The sequence below is a fragment of the Equus quagga genome, chromosome 5, assembly GCF_021613505.1.
Source record: "Equus quagga isolate Etosha38 chromosome 5, UCLA_HA_Equagga_1.0, whole genome shotgun sequence".
NCBI classification, from domain to species: Eukaryota; Metazoa; Chordata; class Mammalia; order Perissodactyla; family Equidae; genus Equus; species Equus quagga.
The window spans coordinates 136,702,934-136,714,989 of NC_060271.1; the positions used below are offsets into that span (position 1 = coordinate 136,702,934).

General features: G+C 45.2%; 1 protein-coding gene across 2 annotated transcripts; it reads left to right on the forward strand.

Moving 5' to 3' along the window:
* The first annotated feature begins 463 nt into the window (after nt 1–463).
* Nucleotides 464–10,467, forward strand: RNASEH1 (ribonuclease H1). 2 transcript variants are annotated; one of them, XM_046662307.1, is made up of 8 exons: nt 464–694; nt 1,601–1,716; nt 4,733–4,897; nt 6,547–6,646; nt 7,631–7,697; nt 8,017–8,101; nt 8,634–8,758; nt 9,751–10,467. In XM_046662307.1, the coding sequence occupies exons 1-8, from the start codon at nt 564–566 to the stop codon at nt 9,850–9,852; spliced, it is 891 nt and encodes a 296-aa protein (XP_046518263.1). In that variant the 5' UTR covers nt 464–563; the 3' UTR covers nt 9,853–10,467. The 2 variants fall into 2 exon arrangements, with proteins under 2 accessions (XP_046518263.1, XP_046518264.1); XM_046662308.1 differs by having other exon boundaries at nt 7,643–7,697.
* Nucleotides 10,468–12,056: the final 1,589 nt, after the last annotated feature.

Here is a 12,056-nt window from a genome sequence, read left to right on the forward strand (position 1 = left end):
ACGAGGCCCAGAACTGCGACGGAGACGGAGCGGAAGGAGCGGCCCCGACGCCCAAAGACCCGCAGAGGATGGAGGCTGGGCAGCGTCGGGGCACGTGCAGCGGGGTCAGAAGGGCGCACGACCCCAGGCCCCGCCCTGCCCTAGGCTCCGCCCCGTGCCCCGCCCACCGCCCAGGCTCCGCCCCTTCCTAGCTCTCGCCCCCTCCCCACACCCGGCCCCGGGCCTCTGCTACCCCACGCCGTGCCTCTCCCTGCTCCCGGCTAGGCCCCGCCCCGCCCCAGAGCCCTCCCCGCTCCAGCCCCGCCCCGCCCGGGGTCCTCCGCCCGGGCCCTACTGCCTCAGGACGACCGGATGCTTAGGAGCCTGAGGAGCACGCGGTTTCAGGCCCCGCCCCCAGGCCCCGCCCCCAGGCCCCGCCCGAACGCGCGTCATCTCTCCCGGACGCGCGTCATTTCCCCGGGACGCGGGTCATTTCCACGCGCCGCCATCGCCGCAAGCCTGGCCTGTGGGATGTTGGCGCCAGGTCGGGAGGCGAGATGCTCGCCGGTGGCCGGGAGTAAACCATGACCAGGCTTTTGGGCGTGGTGCACAGAGTCGCTTTGGCGGTCGTGCGCTGCAGTGGCCGTGGCTGCGCGGGGCTCAGCATGTTCTATGCCGTGAGGAGGGGCCGCAAGGCAGGGGTCTTCCTGACCTGGTGAGTGAGCCGCGCCTCCCGGGAAGGGGGCCCGGGGCGGCCTTCACGGCGGAGAGGCGGGCTGCCACCCTGGGTGCGCGGCCCTCGGCCTGGGGTTGAGCACGGGCCCCCCCGCGCCTTCCCGCCGGCTGCCTGGGCCGTGGGAGCCCCGGGCGCCCCCCCCCCCCCCCCCCCCCGGGTTTATCCGCCGACGTTGGCCCGCGGGTCCTTGCCCGAGGCTCGACTCCGTTTCGTTTTTGTTAGGAATATCAGTGGCCAAACTCGACTTAATCATTCCTTTTTGTTGCGGTGAAAGAATTTCCAAGAAGTTACACAAAGTGGAACTCAGATAATTCCCTATGCTTTTAAGAAGAGAAATTGTGATAATATTTGTATTGCAGTAACAATCCTTTGAGATAAGTGGGATTATTCTCATTCTCAGGTGTAGTTACTTGGTCAGGACGTTCACGGGCTAGTAAGTGACAGATGTAGGACTTGAACCCACATGTTCTGACTCATGACCAGGACTCTTTCCGCAGTGTGGTATCAGGGTTTATCATCAGTCTATGTGCACCCTTGTGCTTCCCTATGCAGCTGTGCTACTGGGGAGGAAGCATCTCAGAAGCTGACTTTTTTGCTGTAATGAAATGATTGATAGATTTTTTTCAAAGACCTAAAAATTCTGGTATGCTTCGAGTTTGGGGGGAACCTTATGGTGGTGGTGTACCATCTGCCTGGCACGTAGCGTGACACAGGGTAAAGAGTTAGACATGCAAGATAAAACTAAACAGTGAGGCAGGACCCTTTCCCCCCTGGAACTGACAGCTCCAACCTTTTTCACACTATTCCCAACCTAAGAAAAGAATGTGAAAAAGGGATGAGTGAAAGAGGGAGGGAGGAAGAAAGTAACATTGCACTCTCTTCCAGGAATGAGTGTAGAGCACAGGTGGACCGGTTTCCTGCTGCCAGATTTAAGAAGTTTGCCACAGAAGAGGAGGCCTGGGCCTTTGTCAGGAACTCTGCCAGCCCCAATGGTTCGGAAGGTAGTCGTCACCTCACATGACTGACATTTTAACCTGTTTAAAGCATTTCATATCCCAGATGTCACTTGATTTATAGCTATTCTCTAGGCAGATAGAGAAGATGTTACAATTATTTCCATTCTACAGATTAGGAAACAGCCTGAAAGCAATTTACCTTAGTGGTTTCTATCAGTAGCAGTATTAGAGATGAGCCAGAACTGCGTCTCCTGTTCTGTTCAGTGTCCTCACTATACTTCATTCCATCTTTTAAAAAATACTTGTTCTTTTTAGGGCCAGCCCTGGTGGCCTAGTGGTTAAGTTCAGCGCACTCCACTTCGGAGGCCCAGGTTCAGTTCCTAGGCACAGACCTACACCACTCGTCTGTCAGTGGCCATGCTGTGGCAGCAGCTCACATACAGAAAGAGGAAGATTGGCAATGGATGTTAGCTCAGGCGAATCTTTCTCAGGAAAAAAAAAATACTTGTTCTTTTTATTGGATTAGAGAGGCAACAGTTTTAAAGTGGTGAATGTATGCATCTGTAGGGTGTTTCCTTTTTATTTAGGACAGAGTCACACAATTGGAATTTCCTCCAGTTTCATCTGCTGTAGAAAGTGTAGTTATTTGAAGTTTAAGGACTAATATAAGAGACATCGGGTATGTAGGGAGACTCTCCTTTAGAGCACAAGATTTAAAAAATATATCTTAACCTACCTTGCAGAAGCGATTTTTCATTCACTTTACTCACAAACGTTTTTTACTACAGCAGATTAAGACTGAGCAGAGGATGGTTTGAATCCGCTTCTCGTAGACAGTCTGTCTAGAGCCTGCTGAGATGCTCGAGCATTGAACACCTGCTCCTTTGGGATGTCATAACAATTCTGGACACAGAGTTCAGGGAGAGGCAGGTCACTCTGGGAAACTTCCCTCAAGGGCTAGCTTCTGAAGCAGACGGAAGCTCACTCATTGTGCGTCTGCTCCACCCTCCATTTCCCCAGCAGCTTTTCAAGGAGCTTCTGATGTGACAGGCACACTTTCTACCCTGATGGAGAAATAAGTTGGGGATAGAGACAAGTTTGGAAGTGTGGCTCTTGTCTTGGTCAGCTTCTTAATACTTCCTTGTCACAAGATTTTGTTTTAACCCACTAGTAACTTATTCATATTTCAATTCTTCCAATATCAGTATGTTTCTATTTATTAAGTACTCTCAATCTTAAGGCAAGCCAGTTCTTTATGTCTATGAATCTACCTTTCTTAGAAGTTACAGAGGCCTGCTAGTCGGAGACTTATGCATATAAAGTGGGATTTCACATCTTTAATGTTCGGGAATCAAACCAAAAAAGGAAAAAATGTTAGCTCCTTTCCCGGTTTCTCTTTTAATGTTACATTTATCCTTATTTTGAGATTACTGAGCTATTTGCTAGTTATTGTGGTTTATATAAGCTGATTTAGGGTTACTTTACTCAAAGATAAAACACAATTTTGTAAAGTAAAAACTGTGTGACACCCGTGGTCTCCTTTTCCTTCAGAGTCTTATCTGTTCTTTAAAATCTTTTGGTCCAATTTAACTTCTTCTGTTATAGTAAATTAAATCAATGTTTTTATCAATATTAAAATCCTGTAAAATTGCACTTTGACTTGTCCCTGTGTATTTGAGTTTATTCCTGTAGAGTACTTAGAGGATTATTTTCAAGGAAAATATAAGGTAACACAAATAGACTAGAGTGGAAATATCGAGCATTGCTCTGTGTGTGATGGTGACTTCACTCAAGTTTTGCCTCAGTCACCTTAGCAACCTTCTGAGAGGTGTGCGTTGATAAGCTGTGCCAGGCAGGAGATTCTGCCTCGTACCTGTTTATTGGGTGCTCAGTAAATGTTGGAGCCCATCTCCACATCCCTGGTTTAGGGCTTCCGAGCTAGAAGTGAACTCTGTAGTGTTGAGTTGAGGTGGTTATTTTGGAGATCCAATTACCTGCTCCTTCCGTACCCCTCTATCCCCACTCCATGAAATGGTAATGCTGCTTCAGATCACGTGGTCCAGTGCCTCATGTTACAGAAGCCTGGAGGGGCTAGGTCAGTTGACTGAGTTCCCACCTCATGAAAGGTGGAGCTCCGTTGAAACTCCGGGTTTTTAAATCCTGGTCTAATTCAGCTTCTGCCTCAGCTGCCGTGAAAATATTAAAGGAGTGGGTGAGATACTGCTGCCCCCAGATGAACTGAGAGTCTGTGAGAATCCCTTGAGAGTTGACCTAGAGCCCCCCCTGCTGGGCTGCTGAAGGAAGGACGTGCAATAGCGCCCTCCTTGAAGGATGCGGTCCCTTACGCCTTTTGGGTTCTTTCCCTTTCTTGTGTCCTGTTATCTGCTTCAGGTCTACTTACCCATGTGTTCTTAGTTTTCCTAGAGGGTCTCAACTTGGAGTATAATTAGAGAATTCGGGGCGGTGAGGGGCAGGGGGTTGAACCACGGATACCATTGATCCTATATACAGAAGTTTGATCGTTGTCTTTTCTGTAGAAAGAGCCCCTCAGATTTTCAAATTGTTTATGATCCCTAAAGGGTTCAGGACCCTTAGTACTATCTCCATCGAAACCACATTTCTTTTTTAAGAGAAGCTTTTCTCTGTCTTCACATTGCCCTTATCAAGCTTATCATGGAAGTGTAGAATAGTTTTATGGGATGTCAAAGTCTGAGGTGGTTTGCACTGCCTTAATTCATTCTCTCTTTATGGGGCCACATAGAGGGGGTATTTAAGTATTTAAGTCTGATTTAACTTAATAAATGTCTCGTCTCTTTTTTCTTTAATTTTGCTGAGGAAGATTTGTCCTGAGCCAACATCTATGCCAGTCTTCCTCTATTCTGCATGTGGGTCACTGCCACGTGGCCCCCGATGAGTGCTGTAGGTCTGCACCCAGGAACCAAACTTGGGCTGCTGAACCGAGCACGCCGAGCTTAACCACTAGGCCCCCACATTTCTTGATTCTTAATCATTTCCTGTTGTGTTCATTGTTTCTGACTTATGAGTAGACTCTGTTTTTCAGGGCAGGAAAGTGAACATGTACAAAAGTTACAAGCGAAAGCTAACAAGCGACTCCGCGAGCCCTTGGATGGAGATGACGGTGAAAACACAGAGCCTTGTGCAAAGCACGTGAAACAGAGCACAGACTCGATACCGTCAGTCAGCAAAGACATGTTTTCTTATATGGGTAAATCTTTCTTACATTTTGCATTCTTCATATAATAATGAAAATATGTCTGTGTGCAAAAGCTTTTCTCACTTTCTTAATGGGGACAGTTGAGTTATGTTTAATATCCTCGTTCATCTCTTAAAAGGCTATTTAAAAATCTTTAAGGTCACTTTTGTAATTGATCAAATCGTACAAAATTATTAAAATTTTGGATGTTCACAGGAAAACCATTACATAGGCTACAAATGAGATCACCAATCTTTGGAAATACAGCATTTCCTCTGCACACAGGGTTTCCAGGTTGCTGAGGTAGAGGAAACGTGGAGACTGCAGCCTCTTCAGATAAGAGAGGGCTTGGCAGAGCTCCTTTTAGAGTCAGCTAGCACCACATCTTAACCTCTCCCTTCGGATGATTCTGCCTCCTCCTGGGAAGCCGGATAGCCCTAGCTTGTCCTGCACCTTTGACTCCAGCGGTCAGGTGTCTGTATTTAATGACTTAGTATATAAGTTTCTTTTTTGTCTTTCACATGTATCAACAGAAAATGGGAATAAGTAGCATTTTTTAATATAAATCAGTGTGATTTGTAGGTTCCAAATTTTCCTCCAAGAAGAAGCCATTTTATAGTTTAAAGGAAACCAATAGAAAATGTTTTATCAAGATGTATGAAGACTGTAAAAATCAATTTCACAGTTATGTAAAAAAAAAAAAAACCCAAATATCCTTGAGTTGGTTATTTACCATTAGTAATTGAAGCAAATATTTTTGGATTGGTAGACAAGCCATTTCCATTGTCCTGACAGTTGCTGGAAGCATAATGGCACCTCACACAGTCTCTGACGTATGTTAGGTACTCACAGTTGAAACAGAGTTCAACGACTAGGAAGGCAGCCTTGTTGATGGCATCAAGTCCAGTTGAACCCAGGAGGGTTGCCCACATGTGTGCCCTCACAAACTCCCCATCCTACTCTTGCTGAGACCTGCTTCTCCGTCCTTTCGCAGCTTGCCTCTGCCGGGTGCAGTCTACTGTTCCTTGCTCCCATGCCCCTGCCCTTTGACACCTGCAAGCTGACTTTTCCCACTGGCCTGCTGGAGTGTTCTGCTGGTCATGAGTGGCCTATGAGTGGCCTCACACCGGTCCTTTTCTACTTGCTCTGTACAGCGTGGGTGCATCGATCATACCCTCTGTCTCGATGGAAAGAAGCAAAGGGGGGGACCACAGTTCACCAGTGGCAAATATACTAAGAAATAATTAGATGGACGTTTGTCAGAGGACTTGACCTGGGAGCAAATCCCCATCATGCCCAGGCACTGCTTGTCTGGAAGGACAGCTCCTGGGAGTGACCATGACCCTGCCCCCGTGAGGAGAGGGGCAGTGGCGTTCCCTGACTCCTGCAGGGGCGTGAGCAGCAGTTCTCACTGCAGCGGGCTCTAGGTTTACGGAGTGAGTGCCTTCGCCTCGGCTACAAAATGTGAGTGGATTCCAGGCAAAAAGTGTCAAGTGCTCTCGTATAAGGAATTGATAATGTTTTCCTGGACAGAAAACTTCTACAGCATCATCAAGTTCCCTCTCAGTTTAAAATGCTAATTCAATCTTAGTAAAATTTTTAGGCGAATTGCAGTTTTTAGTGATGTTGGTCTAGGCGCTCACTAAGTTTCCCTCTTACAGGAGAATTTGCGGTCGTCTACACTGACGGCTGCTGCTCCAGTAATGGGCGGAGGAGGGCACGAGCAGGAATTGGTGTTTACTGGGGGCCGGGCCATCCTTTGTAAGTAAATTTAAAAAGTTGAGTTTTTTTAAGCTTCACATTTCACCGAATCATATTCCAAAACTTATGAGAATGAGGCAGGAGCTGCTTATTGTTCAATTATCTGATAAGCAGCCTTGGCAGGGGATAGCGAAAGAGCAAACTTTGGTTCAAGTTGACACTGACGGCTTTGTTCTTCAGAATGTAAACTACCTTAGCGTTGCTTTGCTAGCACTAAATCTTGACAAGTCTCTGTGCCTCACTGATAAGATTTTACACCAAAATGACCTAACTGCCCCTAGAAGAGTCCCCCGTGTCCCTGGGAGATGGTTTGGCGAGGAGGCACAAGGGGCCGTCATCAGATTGGGAACCCGTCCTAGCACCACAGCTCTTCTGAAGATGTGAGCAAAGTCAAGGTGACGTGAAGGACGGCCGTCCAAGAGCCCCTGGCCCCTGAACGTGAAAGAACTTGGATAGTCGCTGACAGCCTTCAGTTCGGTGTAAAAGAGGGATTGGACCCGTGTGTAGTAGCCACGCACCAGTCCTGAGCGTCGTCCGGTGTTTACAGGTGCTCACACCCGTGTTAGGCGTAGTTAATGTCACCTGCTCAGGAAGAATCCCACTGTACATTTCTCTTGAGCTTCGTAGTCTGTACAGCCCTGTCACTTGGATGTCTCATTTCAGCCTCAAACCCTGTGAGAGGTGGTGAGCTCGTGTGACACCTGAGTGTCCGCAGGGTTGATGCTTGCCCTAGACCACGCACTAAGATAGTTCAGGTCCAGAAATTAAGCTTCCCTTCTGACTTCTCATCCGGTGTTCTGCTACATGCCGTACATGGTGCTTTTCAACAAGATGCTAGTATCGTTGGCTTGATTGTTAAAGGCTGTTTTTATATGATGCTTTCTTTCATATTTCAAATAAAAATATATTCAAGCCTATATCCAATAAGAGGCTTAAGGAATCACTTTGAGAATTAGCTTTATGATTTTTTTTTCTTTTGTACTGTTTTGAAACCAGAAATGTAGGCATTAGACTTCCTGGACGACAGACAAACCAACGAGCCGAAATTCATGTAAGTTATCAGATATATTTTCCACTAAAAATGTAAGTTTAGCATTGACTGTGAACATACCATTGAACTCAGTTCAGAAGATGCTTGGTTTGGGGTTAGTGACAATTCTGAAGGACAGAAATTTTCTAGAAAAATGCTGAAACTTATTTCCTATAGCTGTCTACATAGAATTGTCTGTGTAGCATTATTTCACAGAGTATATAATTATTACAGACAGCACAGAAAAAGGGATGTTTAAATTTTTGAGGTTATTTTGATTACCAGTAATGTTGAAAGCTGAACGTTTTCTGTAGCATGACGACTGACTTGTCTCTTGAAGGCAGCCTGCAAAGCCATCGAACAGGCCAAGGCTCAGAACATCAATAAGTTGGTTCTGTATACGGACAGTATGTTTACTATCAATGGTAAGCTTTTACCTTTTCCTTCTTTCACTGTTTTTCTAGTAAATGTGAGGGGAAATAGGTATTTCCTTCCCCAATAGGAGGTATTGTGTCAGGGCAGGAACCAGATGGTAAATGGGGATGACAATTGGGTTGTCAAGTATAAAGGAAAGTGAGGACTTGGGAGCCCAGTTCTGCTGCTCCAGGATTTGCCACAAAGGCATTTCTTTGCCAGGCACTGAAGATGTGGCACTTTGAATCTAACTACGTAACTAACTTAAGATGGTGTGCTGATAGCTTCTTTGGGAAATACCATGGGCGGGATGAAGAGGCTGGGGAGGGCTTCCTGCAGGAGGTGACATCGTACTGGTCTAAGAGCTTTAGTCTGAGTACAAGTGGGAGTAAGTGGACAAGAAACAGAGTGCTTAAGGTCTGTGCCAAAGGCCAGGGTGCTACTCAGAATACAAGGGGGGATGACTGTAAGAGGGACATCTGGGGAGGAAAAGAGGCCAGAACAGTTGAGATTAACTGATCCATGAGTGTGCGTTTCTTCTAGGTATCACTAACTGGGTTCAAGGTTGGAAGAAAAATGGATGGAGAACAAGCACAGGGAAAGAGGTGACCAACAAAGAGGACTTTGTGGAGCTGGACAGACTTACCCAGGGCATGGACATCCAGTGGGTGAGTGAGCTCTTAAACCATCCTGTCTTATGACCAAGTAAAGCAAATTGACCTGAGAGATTTATGGTTTCCATAAGTGAGTTAATGACTTAAGTTAAAGGAATAGTTTCCATGAAATTAATACCCTAGTGTGTATTAGAACACCTTCAATTCTTTTGATCGTCACATAAGCAATACTGCTGTAACAAGAGGGTACCAGAGTGTGCAGAATGCACTGTTCTGGTACTGTGGTCGAGGGGCCATCTGTATTCTGTATTTTGTCCTCGGCCGGGCACACCTCATCACTGTTAAAGTGACTTGTAATAGTCAACGTGTTGGTGTCTTCGGAAGCAGCTGTAATGTTAAATAAAACTAATTTATAGTGTATTTTGTTACAAGTAAAGTTGTGTGATAAGAAGTTAGTAATATGTTTTTTCCCAAAAAGGAAGTATCTTTTTTATAATTGATAATTTTTATTAAAATTATTTTTTCAAACAATACAGAGCAAGTTAAACTGCAACCATTTTCGTAACCCTACTTTGCCCTCCCAGCCCAGGACCACTGATAACAAACAGTTGGGTAGCTGGCATTTATAACTTGCCTTTCAGCACCATAAATGCAGTCAGTGGTTAAATCAGATAAGTACACTTCTTCTAACAGCATTTAAAGAGAATAAAGTGTGAGTATCATAGACATATCCATCCATCCATACGAACGTGCTTTGCCTGGAAAGCTTGTCAAGTCCCATCATGAACTGGGAAAAAAGCAATACAAACAGTAAAGTGCAGTTTATGGAGAATCAAAATGGAATTTTTCTCAACGTGTCTGTTGCATGAGTGTGTTAGGAATCTATAGTCTGCTGTTTAGAACTGTGTTGAGGAAGAGGGGCATGAAGGAGAGCTTTCTCCTGCTCAGCCTGCCCTGAACAGTCAACATTTTTTGCAATGAGGATGTGGTCATGTGGTGTTTGTGTAAAAAATTAGTAAAAATAACAGGGAAAATTTATTTGACAGATGCATGTTCCTGGTCATTCGGGATTCGCAGGCAATGAAGAAGCTGACAGATTAGCGAGAGAAGGAGCTAAGCAATCTGAGGACCGAATGAAGTCATTTTAATTCTTGGAAAAACTTGAGCCGGTGGCTGTTTTCCTACTTTTACTTACTGGTGTGAAAAACAAAACCACAGGAGCACCTTTGCAAGTAGACGGGGAGACACCACTGTCAACCTAAGTCAGAAAGGCCAGGTAGCGTTCTGTGATGCCGCGTGATAAACAGTAGTTAAATGTATGATAAATTGAGCATCCTTTGAGATTTGAGAATTGTTTGAGATTTCAGCATTATGCTTTATTGGGCTTGATACTCTTCTCATTAGTTTTACTGCAGTCTGGACAAAAGTTTTAGGACTTTGATTTCATAAGGATGAATAGAACATTGGTTAAAAAATGCAGACAGGAAGTCTTGAAGTATTCTGAAAGAGTTCATTTACCTTCCAGTTGGGAGGATTGTGTCTCAGGGTTTTCGGGTTGACATGTGCCTGTGTGGGGGGACTCCCTTGCTGTGCAGCCCATGTGGGCCCACAGCTCAGCAGAGGATGTGGGCTGGGTCTTACCTGGCTGGGCACCCGTGTACAGGGCAAACCTGCACATAGGTAGCCCTGGCTGCTCGACATTTGTGTAGGAACGGTTACCACCATTAAAGACCTAGATGTGTAAATAAATCTTCTAAAATTTTCTTTGAGTGTTTTTGCTAAAAGCACTATGCAAATTAAAAAAAAGAGTGAGGGGCCGGCCCCATGGCCAAGTAGTTAAAATTCTACACACTCTGCTTCAGCAGCCCGGGTTCATGTTTTCGGATCCCAAGCACCGACCTATTCCACTCATCAACCATGCTGTGGAGGCATCACACATACAAAAAATAGAGGAAGGTAGTACAGATGTTAGCTCAGGGCTAATGTTCCTCAAGCGAAAAAAAGAGGAGGATTGGCAATGGATGTTAGTTCAGGGCAAATCTTCCTCACCAAAAAAAAAAGTCTGATGTTATTTATTTATTTATAGCTTTACTTTTTATTACTCTTTTAGAACATACAGAAAATGACACAAAACAAATGTATAGCTTATTGAACTATCAAAAGGTGAATACCCCTGTAACCTCCATCCAGGTCAAGAAATACAACTTTGCCAGACACCCCAGAAAGTTCTCCAAATGTCAGTCCAATCACAGCCCCCTCTCCCTCCAAAACTAATCCCGTCTTTTATAGAAATGACTTCTTTGTGTTTCTTTATGGTGGTTGGTCTTGGCTTTTTTTTGTACTTTTTGAACTTGCTATTTCTTAAGTGGCTTTAATTTATAGGCCCCCTCCATCCTGTTCTTACAGTTTGTCTGCTGAGAACCTGGGCCACTTGTCCTGTCATTTCCTGCAGTCTGGATTTTGCCGCTTGTGCGCCCACGGCGCAGTCCGCGTTTTCTTCTTCCTCTGTACTCCCTGCACGTTGGCAGCTGGGGCAGAGGCTTGATCGGAATCAGGTTCTTTCATCGGAAGCTGTAGCCAGTTTTCATCTTTTTTATGTTGACAGCTGCCAATGCTCAGTGCCTAGATCCATAGTCGGGGCTTGCAAAATGGTGATGTTCTGTTATTTTGCTTGCTTTATTGGCTGAATGGTTTTAGGAGAAGATGCTTCCCCTCATCTACTATTCAGTTTCCCGGTGGTAGAGTTCATATAAGGCAGGATGGGTGCTAGGATAATTAGTTCCCTGTCATCCTTAGAAGGTGACCAGTTAAGACTTTCTGTTTATCTATTTGTATAACATGTATATGTGTGTGTCATGAACTCATGGACTTAAGCGTATTTGATGGGTTTCAATTCATTGCAATTTTTGTCTTTATTGACCCAAACTGTAGCTTCTTTGTCCTGTAGGAGGGAGCCTCTTCTGGTTGGCTCTTGATTTCTTTTGGTGTTCATGTATGCACACATTTATGCATGCACACACACATACATGTACAGACCACACGCACAGGACACTCACACAGTCCACGCATGCGCAGACCGCATGCATGCACGCGCACACGGTCATTGGTAGCTTCCTTGCAGTCTAGTGTATCAAGGTGTTCTCAACCCATCTTGTACCTTGCCTGCTCCAAACCTAGAATCTGCTATTTTTCTTAGAATCTCTGATTTCTTTTCACTGACACAGCCGGGGATGCTCATTGCTACTGGGTTGATCATTGTTTATAGGCCTTTTCAGTGGACAGAGTTATGAAAAAAAATATACACACACACATATTTAAAAATAAAATATTTTCCGAGCTCATGTTGGTATTC

What these genes read in the sequence shown, in the direction of transcription:
- RNASEH1 (XM_046662307.1), top strand. Translation starts at nt 564, where the DNA reads ATGACCAGGCTTTTGGGCGTGGTGCACAGAGTCGCTTTGGCGGTCGTG. An exon ending in CAGCCCCAATGGTTCGGAAG is followed by an intron (nt 1,717 to 4,732) that starts GTAGTCGTCACC and finishes TCTGTTTTTCAG; the next exon opens with GGCAGGAAAGTGAACATGTA. An exon ending in TGGGGGCCGGGCCATCCTTT is followed by an intron (nt 6,647 to 7,630) that starts GTAAGTAAATTT and finishes TCTTTTGTACTG; the next exon opens with TTTTGAAACCAGAAATGTAG.